Source organism: Anopheles maculipalpis, chromosome 2RL, assembly GCF_943734695.1.
Source record: "Anopheles maculipalpis chromosome 2RL, idAnoMacuDA_375_x, whole genome shotgun sequence".
Taxonomy (NCBI): Eukaryota; Metazoa; Arthropoda; class Insecta; order Diptera; family Culicidae; genus Anopheles; species Anopheles maculipalpis.
In genome coordinates, this window is record NC_064871.1 from 81,567,014 (window position 1) to 81,583,987 (window position 16,974).

The window sequence follows — 16,974 nt, forward strand, 5'->3', positions numbered from 1 at the left end:
TGTTGTCTTAAGTGTTGTCTCCTTAATGCGCTCTCTCTCTCTCTCTACGGTGCGATACACAGACATACACACACGGAATTTGATGATGCGGGAACTAAGAATACGGACGATATTCTTGATTCTTGTCCTCTATTTCGCTTCTACAGCAAATGCAGGCGCTGGGTGCGCCTTTGCTTGATCGTTTCGTTTTGTTTTGTTCACTTTCCAACGGCACATCGTTTGAAAGTGAGTCAGGCTAAGCTGGTCTGACAAAACGACACGAGTCAACGAAAGGGAAGAGAACTAAACGATGTTGAAATGGAGCACTCACAACAGGAAATAGGGTAATGAAAATCGATTTCCTTTATTTCCCACTCCAGCAAAGAATTTCTTGAAGGAAAATGCTTTCTTTTTTTAAATTGTATTTCCTTGTTGTAATGAAGAAAAAAAACCCCTCACAAATACCTGAAGATACAGCTGTCCTTTAAGCGATGTAATAATGTGAGTCCGGCGCGCGCGTAACATCATGGCGCGGCGGCCGAAAGCGGACGCCTGGTTGTTTATTGTTTATTGCGCGTTACATTTTTATTTACTTTTTTTCGATGTTTATTTTCGTTTCGCAAGTGTTGCATAAGCTTTAATTTACTTTCACCGTTAAATTATTGCACATTTTATACTTTTACACAAATGCTCATTTAGCGCTATTAGAAGATAAATAATTTAATTCAATTACTAGAGCCACCGAGAGAGACATTTGGTACACAAAAAAATGTATCTTGGCAATGGTTCAAGGCAGTTAGAATAATATTTTGTTGTCACTTAGTTTTCCCATTTTTCCTTCCCATCAGCCAGCCAGTCTGAGCCAACAAATGCAATGGGACCGCCAATAATATAAGACCACTCTCCACTGTTCAAAACGCTAATTTCGATACTTCTACTAGGTATAATAATACCACATTTTGAAATGTATTTTATCAATAAGGTAACTATTTAAATACGTGGTATCAACAAGTCTGGTAAGCCAATAGATGGCAGGCGTAGCCTAGAAGGGTCGCTAAGCCAAGCAGAATAAGTAGAAGAACTTTTTTTCCATTATCACTGTTTTGCATTCGTATTGGCGCGAATTTCAAACGGCTTGGCGAGGATATTGTGTTTTTTTTTTAATTGAAACTTCTGTAACAGCAATGTAATTACAATTTATAAGGCCGTTCTATCGTAGTAAAACAAAAAAAGCACACAAACTAAGGGAAAAAATGCAATCATAAAGTGGAATTTCTACTGAGCGTTTCTTTCTCTTCGGTTAAACTAGATAAATGAAAAAATAATGGTCATTAGCTTGACCATAATCACCATATCAGAAATTTAAACGAGTTTAAACTCATTTTGGCACACAAAAAGTAATAGCAAAAGTTGCTCTAATTATTGTTTTTTTTTAACCATAATTGTTTGTAAAATTCCACTGCCACGATTCCAATTTCTCGTCAGTGAACGTATAATTTCAGTATGTGATTGTAAAGTTCCGCAATGGGCTTGCAGCGCAGAAATATTCCCCCAAATGATAAAGCTCGATCATATGGTGTTTTAGTCATTTTTTCATGAGAATCATCAGAAAAAAGCGATCAACAATCAATTTCATGATCCGATGACAGGAACGTGTTACCAAAATATTCAACGTATTTTTTGAACAACATAAAAACTAAGTAAATTTGATGAAAATTGGCTTCACAATCTCATTTTTACCTTGTGTGCTATTAGCTCATGGCGGTCTTATTTTATTGACGATCACTGTTTTAAAATTTAGTTGTGTTCTATTCATTTAGAAGCGTCCAACAGTTGCAACACATCCCCTCGTATGTTGCATATGTCCTTTGCAGCTGACATTGAATATCGTTCCGTTGTAGCATTTGCTACTGTAGGTGTTTGTCCATTTTGTCATCAAAAAACCTCTCTCATCGGGTGTGCCAAAATGAGTTTAAAAAAAAGTGAGGAAAAATATTATACCTTCCAATAACACAAAATGTCCTCCTCCCCGACTAGAATGAAAACATTGGACACCAAAAACGAAAACAAAAAAAATTAAAACACACCACAAATTGAAAACAAAAAATTGGCGGGCGCGCGAGTTTTTGTTTTAAAAATACGCCCCAGGTCAATGGCTCGCACGAGTGCGTCCGTCTTGTCCCCATACACACAGCTGATGGGGCAAATGGTTATTGCGTGAAAAATGTTTGTACCATGACATTGTAACGTGCGGTGACTTTTGCGTCGTGTTGAGATCATTTTCTTTTGGGAGGGATTTTCCTTATTTTCCACCTCTTTTCCCTCCCCCACTCTACACTACACGCATTGATCAGGAACGCCAAAAGGGGCATGCTGCTGCTGTTCGGTTTGGGTTTAGAAATATTTACCGCACAGTAATATTATGCCACGGACTAGCAATCGCTTTTCATCTTCACGGATTGGTTTATAATCAAACGCGCTCTAAACGTCGGGTGGGTTCATACGATCGCCTTACTTTTTATCGCAAATTAATCACCATCACATTAGCTAGCCAGACGATAACGGCTTATTGGTGCCCTACGCACGCACAGAGCTCCAAAGGTACCAGCCTGTCGGTCAAGAGTTGTTTTATTACGCCCCGACGTCAGTCAGTTTGGTTTTAAAGGTTAGGTTTCTGGTTCGCAAATACGTTCCACCTTTAATAGAAGCATTTCTGTGTATGTGTGTAAGTGCGCGAGACTTTGCTCATTTTTGCAGCAAACCATACTCATTTAGAACTAAATTTAGATTCTCACAGCTCCTCCGTAAACATATGAGATCGTTTCCTTTTTATGTGTGTGAGTTAATTTGAAATTCTGAAGTTATGCTTTGGGTCTGGGTTTTTGCGAGGATCTTCCGGGGAATTGCCGGTGTAATGCCGCTTCTTATTCATGAACGTACCGACAAATAATTTTAAAATTTACATGGACACACCTATGTGCCGTCATGAATAATGTCCATCTTTCTCTCTCTCTCTCTCTCCTTTGCAGGAAATAACCTTCACATCAACCTTTTAAAAGTAGACGTAATGGCAAAGAAAGGGAAGGCTAAAAATGGGGCGGCAACCGGTGAAGGAGAACAAGTGTCAGCTCCGGCTGCGGCACCGCCCACCAACGTCCCAGCAGCTGCTGATCCAGCAAGACCAGCACCCGCTCCGGTGAAAGTAGTTGAAGTTGCGGTCAAGCCTGTGGCCGAGAAAGCTCCAGCATCGCAACCAGCTAACGCCACCGTAGAGAACGGTTCCGAAGTAGTACCCAGTGAGAGGAAGCGCAAGCGTAGCCGCCGTGATCGTAAGAAGAAGTCGGACGGTGGCTCCGATGATCCGACCAGAGAAAAAGTCCCATCAAACGCAACGGCGAAGAAAAATCTGCGCAAAAAGCGCACCAAACTTATGCGAACCTTGGTACAGCTTGAAGCTACCCCAGCGCAAGCTTCCGCCGAAGGAACGCCAGCTCAAACTCCGGAAGAAATTCGTAAGAAGATCCAGATTGTCGAAGATCTGCTCGAGGCGCTCAAGGTGCAAACGCAGGAGGAACGGAAACGGATGGAAGCTCTAAGAAATGCGGCCAAATCTGCACCTCAGGAAGCACCGAAAGCGGCCGAAGCACTGCAGGAAACTCCTGCCAAAGCGAAACCAGACTCGCCGAAAAACTTAACCACGGAAAAGGCACGCAAAGAGGGCGAAGTGAAGAAGCTTGCGAACGAAAAGGCTGAAATTCAAAATGAGGCAAAGCGGCTGGCACAGGAAAAGGCACGCAAGGAGCAGGAGATGAAGAAGCTGATCGAAGAAAAGGCTAAGAAGGATGCGGAGGCGAAGCAGCTGCTGGAAGAGAAGGCGGCACGTGAGGCTGAGCTGGCAAAGCTTACACAGGCGAAGGCACGGGTAGAGACAGTGGAGCAGAAGATTAACGAAATCGATCAGAAGGTACAGCAGCGTAAGGAAGCGGATGAGGCGAAGGTGGCGCCGGGTAGTCCGAAGCAGAAGAAGGAACAAGCACGTACTCGCAAGGATTCGGAATCGAGTAAGAAGAAGGAGGCGGATGATAAGGTGAAGAAGGAGGCGGAAGAGAAGGCGAAGAAGGATGCCGCTGAGAAGGCCAAGAAGGATGCAGAGGAGAAGGCTAAGAAGGAGGCAGAGGAGAAGGCTAAAAAGGAGGCGGTTGAGAAGGCCAAGAAAGAATCTGAAGAGAAGGCCAAGAAGGAGGCGGCCGAGAAGGCTAGGAAGGAGGCGGAAGAGAAGGCCAAGAAGGAGGCGGCTGAGAAGGCCAAGAAAGAAGCTGAAGAGAAGGCTAAGAAGGAGGCGGCTGAAAATGCCAAGAAGGAAGCTGAGGAGAAGGCCAAGAAGGAGGCGGCTGAAAAAGCTAAGAAAGATGCTGAGGAGAAGGCTAAGAAGGAGGCGGCTGAAAAGGCCAAGAAGGAAGCTGAGGAAAAGGCCAAGAAGGAGGCGGCAGATAAGGCCAAGAAGGAAGCTGAGGAGAAGGCCAAGAAGGAGACGGCTGAAAAGGCCAAGAAGGAAGCTGAGGAGAAGGCCAAGAAGGAGGCGGCTGAAAAGGCCAAGAAGGAAGCAGCTGAAAAGGCCAAGAAGGAGGCAGAGGAGAAGGCTAAGAAGGAGGCGGCTGAGAAGGCCAAGAAGGAGGCAGATGAGAAGGCTAAGAAGGAGGCGACTGAGAAGGCCAAGAAGGAAGCTGAGGAGAAGGCCAAGAAGGAGGCAGAGGAGAAGGCTAAGAAGGAGGCGGCTGAGAAGGCCAAGAAGGAAGCTGAGGAGAAGGCCAAGAAGGAGGCAGAGGAGAAGGCTAAGAACGAGGCGGCTGAAAAGGCGAAAAAGGAAGCTGAGGAGAAGGCCAAGAAGGAGGCGGCTGAAAAGGCCAAGAAGGAGGCAGAAGAGAAGGCCAAACAGGAAGCAGCAGACAAGGCGAAAAAGCTAGCCGAAGAAGAAACCAAACGGAAAACGAACGGCGAAGCAGTGAAGCAAGCGAACGGATCGGCACAAACAACTCCAACGCAAGACAAACCGGCCACCTCGAAGCAGGACACCAAGAACAACAAGAAAAACAACAAACGAACCCCGAAAAACAGTGTGTCGGAAGATGAGAAAAACTCCACCAAACAGACCGGTTCAAAAAACGTACAAAGCGGCGATTTTGCCTCCTCTGCTGAACCCGCCACGGTAGCAAAATCGCAAGAAAGCCAATCAGCCCCCGTCCCCATCCCAAAGTCCCCGGAAGCTGCACCTCCAGGCTCTCCGAAAGCCTCCCCAAAGCCTGCCAACGGAAAACCCGCCTCCGCACCAGTGAACGGCAAACAGCAGACACCGCCAGCCAAGACTCCAGAGAAGACGCCACCACAACCCAAGACTGCAACACCAGCACGTTCCTCGCCCCCGAAGACTACTGCCAAGGCTCCGTCACCACCGAAAACGGCACCTGCACGAGCTGCACCGCCGAAACCTAGTACACCACCGGCGACAAAGAAACCCGACCCACCGCCAAAGCCCGAATTCCTCAAGAAGAAATCACCCTCGGTAGAGAAGGAGAAGGTGGCAGCTGTGAAGGCGGCACCGCCGCAACAGGTACCCCAACAGACCCCTGCAGCTGCTCCCACTGCTCCTAGCTCAGCACCCGTTCCATCCACACCTGCTGTCCCTCCTGTTCCTGCTCCTGCCACAGTTCCGTCACCTGCGCCACCGTTGTCAGTGCCCGCCGAACCTGCGGAAGGTGCCGCACGCCTAACCGAGGAAGCCCTCAACGGAGCGAAGAAACCTGCCACTGCTGGTGCCGGTTCGGGTAATAAACCGAAGCCGGTGCAGAAAAAGCCGGAGGTACCGCCGAAACCGGACGTCCACAGCAAGAGTGCCGCCAAAATGAAGACACCGATCAAGCAGCCGGGCGGCAAGAGCTCCACGGTAACGATGACAGCCGAACCCGTACAGAATAAACATTTGACAACAATTCAGTCTGATTCCAGGTCGCCGGCAGCGGAGCTAAGTAGAACGGAAGCATTTAAGAAAAACATGGACATTATATCGACGATCGCGGACGTGCTGCTGTCCCATTCGCGCTCGAAGAAGAACCGTAGCGCGGGCTCGTCATCCTCAAACGCTAGCAAACCCACTAACAGTCCTTCTTCCTCTACTAGCACTAGTCTCGAACCATCATCCCCTTCATCAACATCGGCATCACTCTTATCATCCCTCTTTCCATCGCTTTCGCAATCGTCCGCCGCTAGCACTTCCCATCAAGCTTCCTCCTCGTCAGCAGAACCAGCACCGAAACAGAAATCGAAGCTAGATCTGGAACGCATCCTGCGCATTCTGCAAGCCTCACAACCATCCTCTTCTAGTATGGTCCAGGGAACTGAGCCCGGTCAGCCCAGAACCACATTATCCTCATCATCTGGCACAGGATCGGACCAACCATCTACCTCCACGCTGCCATCCTCGGAGATCGCAGCCTCGGATGCAGATGACAATCCGCTCGGGTCGTTTCTAACCAAAGATGCCATTCGTGCGTTGATGCCTACCTTGCAGGAGGTGAACGTTAAGTTTAACGTGGAGAAGCAACTGCAGGCGCTCAATGCGACGGCAGCGATGGCCAAGATAATGCCGAAAACATTACCGCCCGGAACGGACACGACCGAGGAGGATGAGCTGGAGGAAGATCTGCTCGATGAGGAAACGGAAGACACGATCGAGTACAAGTTCACGCCGCGCCCGGTCTTTATAGCAACCATCTGTCAGGTAGGGAGAGATGTCACAAGTGTTTAACAAGATCATATAGGTTAAAAGTGTTTGATGTCTTCTGGTGATTTTAGGTGTGCAAGAACCCATTGAAGAGTTTCTTCCACTGCGAACGCTGCATGATGGTATCCTACTGTGGAGAAGAGCACCGGCGCGTAGATCAACCGTCCCATCGAGAACTCTGCACGGTACTGTGTGAAATAGCGGCTAATAGAGGTAAGTTTGTTATCGTTAACTTCATTAAACTTCATTATCTTACTCAATTTTATTTTTTACTCTCTAACTCCCAGGAGGACACATTTACCAGCTAGCAAGGAAGCTTAACGTTCAGGAGTATCGCAATCTGCGCGTTCACACGCTCAACCAGATCGAACTATCGCTCAAACGATCTATGCAAGCGTACGAGCGCGAGATCGTACTGTTTCCACGCATCTGCATCACACCAGATTGTCGCGAATGGAGACAGGAACTGCTGACGGAGTGTACGGATTGCCGTCAGGTTTCCTACTGTGCGGCAAATCCAACGCACCTGCATGCTTCACATCGCCGCTGGTGTAAGGCGTACCTACTCTTCCAGAAGCTGATCCTCCGCCAGCGTATACTGGGACGGATCGAACCCGTTCTTCCGGCACGTATCCTTTCGAAACTGACCCCACTACCGGCCAGCATTGACGAAGCGTTCAAGCAGTTGTACAAAAACTCAACTGGTAAGCACTAATGTTCGCTTGATGAAGTAGATGCCTTTAGTAATGTTGTCCGCCATTACCCTCTTCTCAGTTCCTCGGGATGAATGTGTGTATGCCGTACTGTCACAGATAGCGACCGCTCCACTGTCTGCACTGTATGCGTACCAGCAGACGGGCCTACCGTTCTGCAGCACATTCACAATCCATCTCGTCGGGGCCGAGCTACAGTTTGAGGGCGACACACTGGACAAGTGGGAAGCGTTCTTCCTTCACCTCGTACCGGAGGTCGCCGTACTGCGAGTGGTTTTCGTCGGTCCGGAACTGAACGTTGAGAATCTGCCGATCGACGTCATCAGTCGCATTAGGTAAGGACATCTCGGTTAAGCGTGGTTAGTTTTTTACCGTTGTATCATGTGACTTATCCAATGATTTCCACCATGACGGACGATCATACCAATTCTAATGGACTTACTGCTTAATTGTTTTGCTTTTTGTGTCGTATCTCATGCAGTAATACAATTTCTGAGTAATTCCTCAAGTTCGTCCCTAGAATATGTATTTTTGTGAAGCCTGCCATTAACTCTTCATGATGATCTTCAGCCCTACAATTGGTCTACATACTATGCCTTCTGTGTTTGCTTTTTGCTGTTGTGTTGTCATTGTTGATTCCCTGATTTTTTGTTGGGTAAATATGTGTATTTTCAACTAATACTAACAAGGTTGAGAAACGATGGAGTCGGTAACACCTCCGCGCAGAAGGTTTATTTTCGAAGGATTGATTCCAACATTTGGAATCAGCGAAACTGAAGATCATCTATGAAGTTCCGGATACTCAGTTGCATTATGCTAAAACCTTCGAAAGTACAACGCTAATCTTGAACGCCCTCATTCTAGAATGCGTGAGTATGGGTGACAAATTTTCTGACAGCCGAGATGATCACAATGATCCACCAGGTAAGGATTGATATCCAACGACAGCTTTCATTTGGAGAATTGTGTAAGGTAAGTACCGGGATCACGTAGGGAGCGAAGCAGTCCTTGTAGCAATTGAAACCAAACTGGTCGTTTAATGAATGCCCTCCCCGTCTTTGCTTCTCTTTGCTCTGATCACCAACAGAATGTGCCGCATCTGTCGCATGAAGTGCCGTGTGGTTGCGTTCGATTTCCAATGCCGCACGATGTACCACGACTATCGGCACAGCTCCAGATACCAGCGACCGAATCTGATCTGTTTCTTCAACCCCGGACTGCACCGTACGACGGGCTTTGCCGGGTTGGATAGTTGGCCAACAACGATCCGTGCTGCGACCGAGGCAGGCTGCCCGATGCTGGTGACAGCGTACACGGAGCTTGAGTCACCGCTCGATCTGGAACGGCTGCAGCGCGAATCGACGCGTACCCTTCAGATCGTACAAGCCCCTTCGGTTAATCCGTTCGCTTCCAAGCGTCCCGATCGTAACTTCATCTCGGACGATACTGCACCGATGATCTTCAAGAATTACTACTACTTTGTGGTGAAATAGAGGAGAAACACCCCCAGGATGTTGGAGCTTTTACCACGGCCTACACACGTTCGATATAATGTTCATGCTCAACTTTCGTTTATGCTTTTATTTTTTGAATGCTTTTAATTTCATCTTTTCCACTCTCAAACTTTGACATTGCGCGACCCAGCCCAGTGTCGCAAAACCAGTCGAAGAATTTCCTTACGCGTACTTTGCCAAACTGTCGTCACATCGAAAGATTCTCCACGCTCCATCCTGTCCATTTCGAAGGGCATTGGGTGTGTGTGTGGTCGTATCATTACGATGTGCAATAAATAATGTGTATCAGTGAGTTAATTTAGCAAAGAGATATACGTTTATTGTAGCGGCATAAGTTAGCTAGAAAGAAATATTTACAATACGGCCCTAAAGTTTAGTGTCGATCGACTTTGAGTGATGGTGAGGCACAATCTCGTCGGCAGCACTGAACACGGGATTGTCATGGCTCGCTTTATCAGTGCCCAGTTCCTGCTGGTGCACAGGCTGCAGTGGTCGTCGTTCGAACAGCTTCTGGATGCTCTCCAGCTCACGACCTTTCGTCTCCGGTACGCAGGTAATGACGAACACCACCCCCAGTGCACAGAGCACACTGTACATGAGGAATGTTCCGGATGTGGTAATAAGCTGTAAAGGAAAACAGATGTTAGAGCTATATGTCCATGAGGTGTTGAATAAAAGTTCCTTACATCTTCCAACGGGTGGTACGTTTTGATGACGGTAAACATCATGGCCAGGTTGAACGATCCCGCTAGTGAGCTGAGTAAGCTTCGTTGTGCCGTTGGGAAGAGTTCACCCATCAGCAGAAACGGTATACTACCGAACCCGATCGAAAACCCGATCATGAACACGATCAGGCTGACCACCGGCAGATACCCGAAGCACGTGTTACCGATCGAGTTAAGATGGAAGGCGGCACCCATCGATGCCATCGCAATGCACATGATCAGTCCGGACAAGATGAGTAGTGGCTTGCGACCAGCACGATCTACCACGAACAGGGCGGCTCCATTGCTGAGTACTTGCACCGTACCCACAATGATCGTTGCCAGATGGCCATCCATTGATGAACCGGCTGCGTGAAATATTTCCACGGTAAAGAATACTACTGCATCGATCCCGCTAAGCTGCTGAATAGACAGCAGTACTAGTCCTATTCCGAGCGGGATAAGGATCTCCCGACGTAGCAGTGCTTCCTTGGAGAATGGTTTTGGCGTTGGTGCAGGTAGTGGCTTTTCTTTGCTCTCTACCACTACAGTGCTCGCTTTTGGATCGATCGAGAATCCTTGCAGATGTAACCATTTTGCGGAATAGTGGGCCTTCTCGTACTGCTTCCTCGTCTTCAGCCATACGGGGCTCTGTGGGAAGCAAGCTACGGCTAGGAAGAGACAGCACGCCATACCGCAACATATCCAAGCCAGCAGCCGCCAGTGGAAGAACTTGCCCATGATGTACATCACCAGAATTCCAAACGACATAGCTAACGCGGGCAGTGAACCGATCACTCCACGAATCTTCGGATCACTGCACTCGCTGACGTAAACCTGGGCAGCGGGCAGTGACAGACCGGCACCGAATCCTGACAGCATCCGGGCAAAGAACAGTACGCGCCAATCGTTCGCCGTAGCGATCAGTATCCAGGAGGTGACCCATAGCGGTGAAGCTATTAGTACCGTGTACTTGCGCCCTATTCGATGCATCAGTGGAAATGCTACCAAGCTACCGAAGAACGCTCCGAACGGAGGTATGGAACTGACCCAGGAGGCGATATTTTTGCTCGGTAGTAGATCTGGAGTTGTTTCGTGCATGGATGGTACGGCTGGCGCCGAGTAACCACGGACGAGTCCTATACAGTAGTACGACAGTGATACTGACAGTGAGAGGAGCGTCTAGATTGGAAGAGTTGAAAGAGAGCGCATTATGATTAGTACGGCCATTAAGCTCAGCGTGCAGGGAAGTTCGCGGCGGGGCGCGGTCCCGCAACTGCATAAAGGCGTCGTTTGTTTGGGACATGTTAACGTCACGCACAACTCAAGGTTAAGATGTTCATCAGGCCCTTTGACATTTTTATCACTTGATCTACCGATCTTTGATCATCGTGATTCGGGTTTCTGGATTCTAGTTGCAGAATAATTTTATTACATTTTGATAGATCTTCAGCCACTTTGGATCACTTATTTCATTTTGATACCGCGTTATCTCACCTGCTTAAGAGCTGCCATCGGAGTCGTTTTTTCGTCCGCCATTTTTATGTCCAAGAGCAACACTAAACACTGCTTCTCAATCTATTGCGACACTAGCCACTGATCACCGTATGCAAAGCACCAACCCGATTGAGTGCGTTGTTGCTGTGGTTCTCCAAAAAAATTCAATACACAACGCTCATCACGGACACGACACTGGCTAATCGACGAAGCGAACTGTTTAACAATAGACCGTCTATCGCGCCTATCGTCGTTGCCCTAACCTTCACTGTGTTTGCCAAAATTTTACCACCAAAAAAACCGGCACACGCCGCGCTCGTTACGCGATCGTACCCGTTGGATTGATCACGGTTGAATGGGACCTCGTGCGATCCACGGACGATACACGCGTCCGTAACAAAAAAGTGGTCAGATCACTTTTGTCTTCTGTTGTCTAAAGTTGCGATGGAATGATTTGGTGGGGGATCTTTTCGGGAGCCGTTTCTCTACGACGACGTCCGAAACACGACACTGCACGATACGGACCTATCCTTCCTAGGCTGGTTGAAATAGTGAAGCGAACGCGTGTGCAAAAGCTCTACAACGGTCAACCATTACCGGTGAACTGAGTGCTGAGCTGCGGCACGCGCAAATCTTTCGCGATTGTGGTAAGGCCTCCGGGTCGGACGATGCGGATGGATGTGTGGTTTCGTAGCTGATCGCGATCAGTGTATATATCTATCCACCCAACCGGAGGGTAGTAGGGAGCTTATTTGACGCTCTGTTTGTTTATTTGATCACCAGCATCAGCATAATCATTTTGCGATTTATCCTGTTTCGAGAGACTTTCGCTGTGATCGTGTACAATGTTTTATATTTTATCTTCCAAATTAAGTGTTTATATTTTAAATTGTGAACGATATAGGCAAAAAATCTATATCACTATTACTGATTAGACCGTTAATATTTTTGGTCGTAATTAATAGTTAGTAAATCTTTCAAAAAAATCCATTTTTATTCATTGTTAAATAAATGCAAACTTACCTAAACATGGAATATGGGAGCGATTGCATGAGATAAGAGTTTCAGCGATCGGTGTAATCCACAAGCGGCAGCAAATTGAATCTTATCAGCAAATATATATGCAAAAAATCGGATCAAATCAGTCATATTCTACATCAATAGACTGCAAACATTTTACTTAGGATTTGGTCTAACGCTGTTGTTGAAAAACTGCTGGCCAAGTTTAATTCTATTTTTATTATTTGCCAGCAACATTTTTCACCTTTTTTAAAGTTTGAAATAAATTAAATTAATCAACAGACGAATTCCCGTTGTTGGCGCTTATCCATATTGAAGTTAAAAGATCAAAAACTCAGAAAGTTACAGGGCAACATATTTGTTGAGTAACATCGCTTAGACTAAGCCGGTACTAAGGGCTGCAAACAATCAAGAAAACAAGTGCTAAGTAAATTAACCAACAGAAGGCGCTAATTTGGGAGATTACATGTTTGAACATGCTAGTATTTTTGGTGATCTTTTTGACCTAGCAGTTTGTTATACAATTACGATCTTTGTTTTGCTTGACAATTTTTGAAGTCTCCCCGGACTCGCTTAACCTCTCAAATCGTGTATTCAGCATCATAATATTTGAACTATAAATTATCTTAAATCTATTTCATCTGTTAATTAGGTTAAGTACTAAATAAAATAGAGGCGGCTGAGTGGCGAGTCGAGAACGGAGCCGTTCTTCTTTCGCCCTCATCCGAACCATAACCTCTGCATTGAGGACTGGCGTCGTTAAGATAAGAAGAAGAAAAAGAAAAAGAAGAAGAAGAATAAGAAGAAGAAGAGTAGAAAAAGACCAAGGTCAAAATAATATCTAAATTTTTCTGTCCAATAAAAGGTTAAAACGTTCACTTTAATCCTTGTCTATCAATTCATTTTTGTGGGACTAGACTACTCCTACACGACAGAAAGTGTGAGACTTTTAATATTTTGTTGTAATAGAGTCAAAGAACCTACTGTTCTTGTTCGGATTCTTTTTGGAAAAGCTAGACACCTTCCAAAAAAATTAGACTTCCCCATCATTACTAAATACTTACTAAGCTATCAATATTGAAATGTACATCAAAATTTTCCCTTACCACTCGCTTAGCCTTATCGATCCCGAATGTTGTGTTCTTAAGCTCCAACAATAAAAAGATTTAAGGAATTAAAAGTAATTAAAACTTTTGCAATACAAATACTTTTCCGCACCATTGTCGTTGAATTCCCAAGCAGAATAATGTCTCCACTAATAGGATCCACTTGTAGCCACCTCGCCACAACAATGCATCTACAATGGAACATCCAAACTGTTGGTGGGCAATGCGGCAGTGGGCAGTAAGTTAGAAAACCAAAAACATATGCACTACTCCCCGGAGCAGCAGACCGTTTTAGCTTCATCTCACACACATTCCAGCGCGGCCACACGACGCGCGATGGCGCAAAGCAACAATTTACGATGCATTACCGCTAATGAAACGCATATTTTTGAACTCTATGTGGTGACGCGTATGTTTTAGCTATCCTTTTATTTATCTCGACGCTTGATTGACGAATCAGCATTGCAAATGGGTTTCGACGGTTGTGCTGCCTCGGAAGTGTTCCTTTCCTCCGGAGGAAGCCGCAGCTGTAGCTGGTGAAATCAGCTGATTTGGAGTAGAATTTTGCACTCCTCGCAACACCCGGAACTCCAACGGTACGCCTCCATCCGTAGAACGATTAGGAGCAGTGACTTGATGAGGCTAACAAAGTGCGGGCTTAGTGGCAAATTAGCTTGCCACCAATGAAATGCAGGTCAAGTTTTTCCACTCCATTCTACCAGCTTTAGTTAGGGGTGTTTTAGATTGAATTGAAACGCCTGTGCAATGGCGAACGTTCTCCACCACCAAAGGGGAAGAGTTTCCTGTTTTCATTACGAAATGGCATGCCGCTGATCATTAGCGAATTTCGTGCGCAGAGGGCAGGTAGCAAGGTAGCATTGTTTGCTACTAACCCGCTGATAGATGCGTCTACTGATGCGACGTACTATGTCGCCGGTCAGCTTCCGATACGATCGCGGTACGCTCACGTGTACGGGGTGTATCTCGCTCACGCTGCCGACAATATCCACCAGCGGAAAAACCTATCACCTGTTGCCAGTGCTGTGTTTCATCCATAATACCCAGTCATCATCATACCAGACACACATCACACACGCCAACGACAACGTCTACTTCTTCCCGGGTGCGAATCCCGTATGCAAAGTTGCAAGACTGGAAGCACAACCCGTTGTTGCCAAAAGCCCGTAAAACTACCTTTTTTCGCTCGGCCCCGAAAATGGTTTCCCGATGGCTAAGGGAAAGGTAAAATCTTCGCCAAATCTTAACCCGATCCCGAAGCAAACGAAGAAAGTGCGTCCGGAAGTTGTCGCCGAAATGTCGCCCCCGGGCGAAAGCGAAACAGTGCCTCAAGGTCTGTGTTTTTTTTTGTTACCATGTGTGTGAAGCATTCTCCAGACACAGTTCCGTGCGGTTTGTTGGAGCGGTGTGTTGTGATTTTGTGGCAAAGCGCATTTCAGTAGGGTGCATCGCTTGCTTGGCGCCTAACAGCAGTACCACGGCTGACCGTTTTCGGTGATAACGTAGGGGTTGCAGTTGCAAATGCACTGTGCCATTGTGATCGTGTGTTCTTGTAAAAGGGTGGTGAGCCATTACAATTCGTAATCACTTACATACACGTGGCTTAAATTGTGTCACATTTTTGATTTCTTTTCGTGGAACGATGAGTTGTTGACAGATCAATCATCATGTTATGATCGGTCTATTACGACGGTGGTGCATATCAATTGCCTACGCAAAACGTGTTAATTTTTCGCTTACATAAAGAAATTGCAAGTGACGATCGATCGAGTGATCGCATTGCACCATTTTCAAGGTAATGTTGATCTCCATGCTGTGGCCTAATTTTTGAAGACATTTTAACGTCATAATGTCACCACAAAAGAAAGCACCATTCGGATTCTAACCCCAACAAGAACCACCGGACCGGCATGAAGTGCAGTGAAGCAGTGAGGACAACAACGTTCCAGTGTTAACTTCAGTCTACTTCTTTTACAGCTCCGTCCATCAACTACATCGGTAGGTGCATTTTTATCATACAAAGCGAATCATTCTGCACCAACAATCGTTCGTCTCCTGCTGGGTTTTGGGTACGCAAAAGACCATAAAAACGCATCGCATCGTACCGTAACTACACCAGTCGTTGATAGATTGTCCAAGGTTTAAGAACGGGAAACGGTTGGAGGAACGACGACGATTGGCAGGGTATCGGAAAAATGTTCCAGCAAAGTGACTTGCAGTGCCCAATTCTCATCGTGGTGATATTGATTGGTGGATATGTTGTTCTTGGTGAAGGTAAACATAACCTACTTGTGAGAGCAGTTGGTTAAGGCAAGCTCTTGTTATACTGATCGTGACAGTATGTGGTGCGTTTCTTTTACAGCCGGTGACAGTGACCTAAATGAGGTGCGCATTGGCTTCGGTACATCGTTCAGTGCGAGGCGCGATGTACGGTTTCATCTTTACACACCGCTAAACCGTGCAGACGCCCATGTCTTCTCGATCGACACGGTGGATACGCTGATGCGTTCGTTCTACAATTCTAGTCATCCTGTTAGGTGGGTGAGATTTTCCTGATAATGCTCAATAGGATAGAATAATACACCTTCCAACACCTTCCAGAATCATCATTCACGGCTGGTTCAACAATGGCAGCTCGTTGATAATACAAGGCGTAAAGGATGCGTATCTAGATGCCGGTAGCTACAACGTGATCGGTGTTGATTGGGGTGTTGGTGCAGGAGAGTCCTACTTTCGTGCCTCCCAGTATACGATCGCAGTAGGATTGGTAGTGGCGGATCTGGTCAATCAGCTCGTACGCTCCAACATGACCGACATCGAACGGCTCTACCTGGTAGGCCACAGCCTTGGAGCACACATCGCGGGTAATGCGGGCCACTCACTGAAAACACACCAGCTGCAGGTGATCTATGGGCTTGATCCTGCGTCGATCAATTTCTTCCAGGATGAGCCAGACTCACGCCTTAGCCCGGACGATGCGGCGTACGTGGAAGTCATTCACACCAACACACAGTTTTCCGGCTATCCAGCCCCACTAGGACATGTCGATTTCTACATGAACTATGGTCGAAAGCAACCGGGCTGCAAAACGGACGTCTGTAGCCATGGCCGCTCAACGGAGTATTTTATCGAATCGCTGACGCATGCATCAAAAGGATTCTGGGGCGTTAGATGTACCGATTACAACGAGATCCGCCAGCGGACCTGCTACAACATCAAGCAGCAGGCAAGGATGGGCGGTGAGTTCTGGCAGAAGAACAATACTGCCGGCGTGTACACGGTCGAAACACTTGCCGAGTCACCGTACGCGATGGGTTACGTGCACTAAGTGCGTGTTCATGCCGTTCAGCAGTGCAACCAGAAGGACGTCCGTTAATCAATCTTATGTCACCAAAAAGAAAAATAAACATCCGTAATGGGAGTTGCTCAGCTCCAGAAATAAAGCATCTAGAGTGATAATGCACTAATGTCCAGGCTTATCTGGGCATGATTGGGTATGGGGATACCGAAAATCAGCAGACAATTGTGATGACGCTACATTGCATAGCCCTAGCGCCTTGCTAATCTGCTAGTAATCCGTAAGAGACGCTTAAGTTACGCTAGACATTGCCTAGACGTGTGATTGTTGTAGTTGCCGTGATTGTC

The 16,974-nt window shown here is 46.7% G+C and overlaps 3 protein-coding genes across 3 annotated transcripts; 2 read left to right on the plus strand and 1 right to left on the minus strand.

Moving 5' to 3' along the window:
* The first annotated feature begins 3,046 nt into the window (after window positions 1–3,046).
* On the plus strand, window positions 3,047–8,971 carry LOC126567753 (axoneme-associated protein mst101(2)-like). The gene is made up of 6 exons (XM_050224034.1): window positions 3,047–5,920; window positions 5,972–6,754; window positions 6,829–6,970; window positions 7,045–7,461; window positions 7,532–7,805; window positions 8,558–8,971. Exons 1-6 carry the CDS (start codon window positions 3,047–3,049, stop codon window positions 8,961–8,963), a joined length of 4,896 nt encoding a protein of 1,631 aa, XP_050079991.1. The 3' UTR covers window positions 8,964–8,971.
* Window positions 8,972–9,350: 379 nt separating this feature from the next.
* Window positions 9,351–11,227, minus strand: LOC126568154 (facilitated trehalose transporter Tret1-2 homolog). Its single transcript, XM_050224581.1, has 3 exons — window positions 11,186–11,227; window positions 9,671–10,870; window positions 9,351–9,608 (listed from the first exon to the last, which is right to left on the minus strand). The coding sequence occupies exons 1-3, from the start codon at window positions 11,225–11,227 to the stop codon at window positions 9,351–9,353; spliced, it is 1,500 nt and encodes a 499-aa protein (XP_050080538.1).
* A 4,297-nt stretch (window positions 11,228–15,524) lies between these two features.
* Window positions 15,525–16,657, plus strand: LOC126568361 (pancreatic lipase-related protein 2-like). The gene is made up of 3 exons (XM_050224825.1): window positions 15,525–15,603; window positions 15,692–15,866; window positions 15,931–16,657. The coding sequence occupies exons 1-3, from the start codon at window positions 15,525–15,527 to the stop codon at window positions 16,655–16,657; spliced, it is 981 nt and encodes a 326-aa protein (XP_050080782.1).
* Window positions 16,658–16,974: the final 317 nt, after the last annotated feature.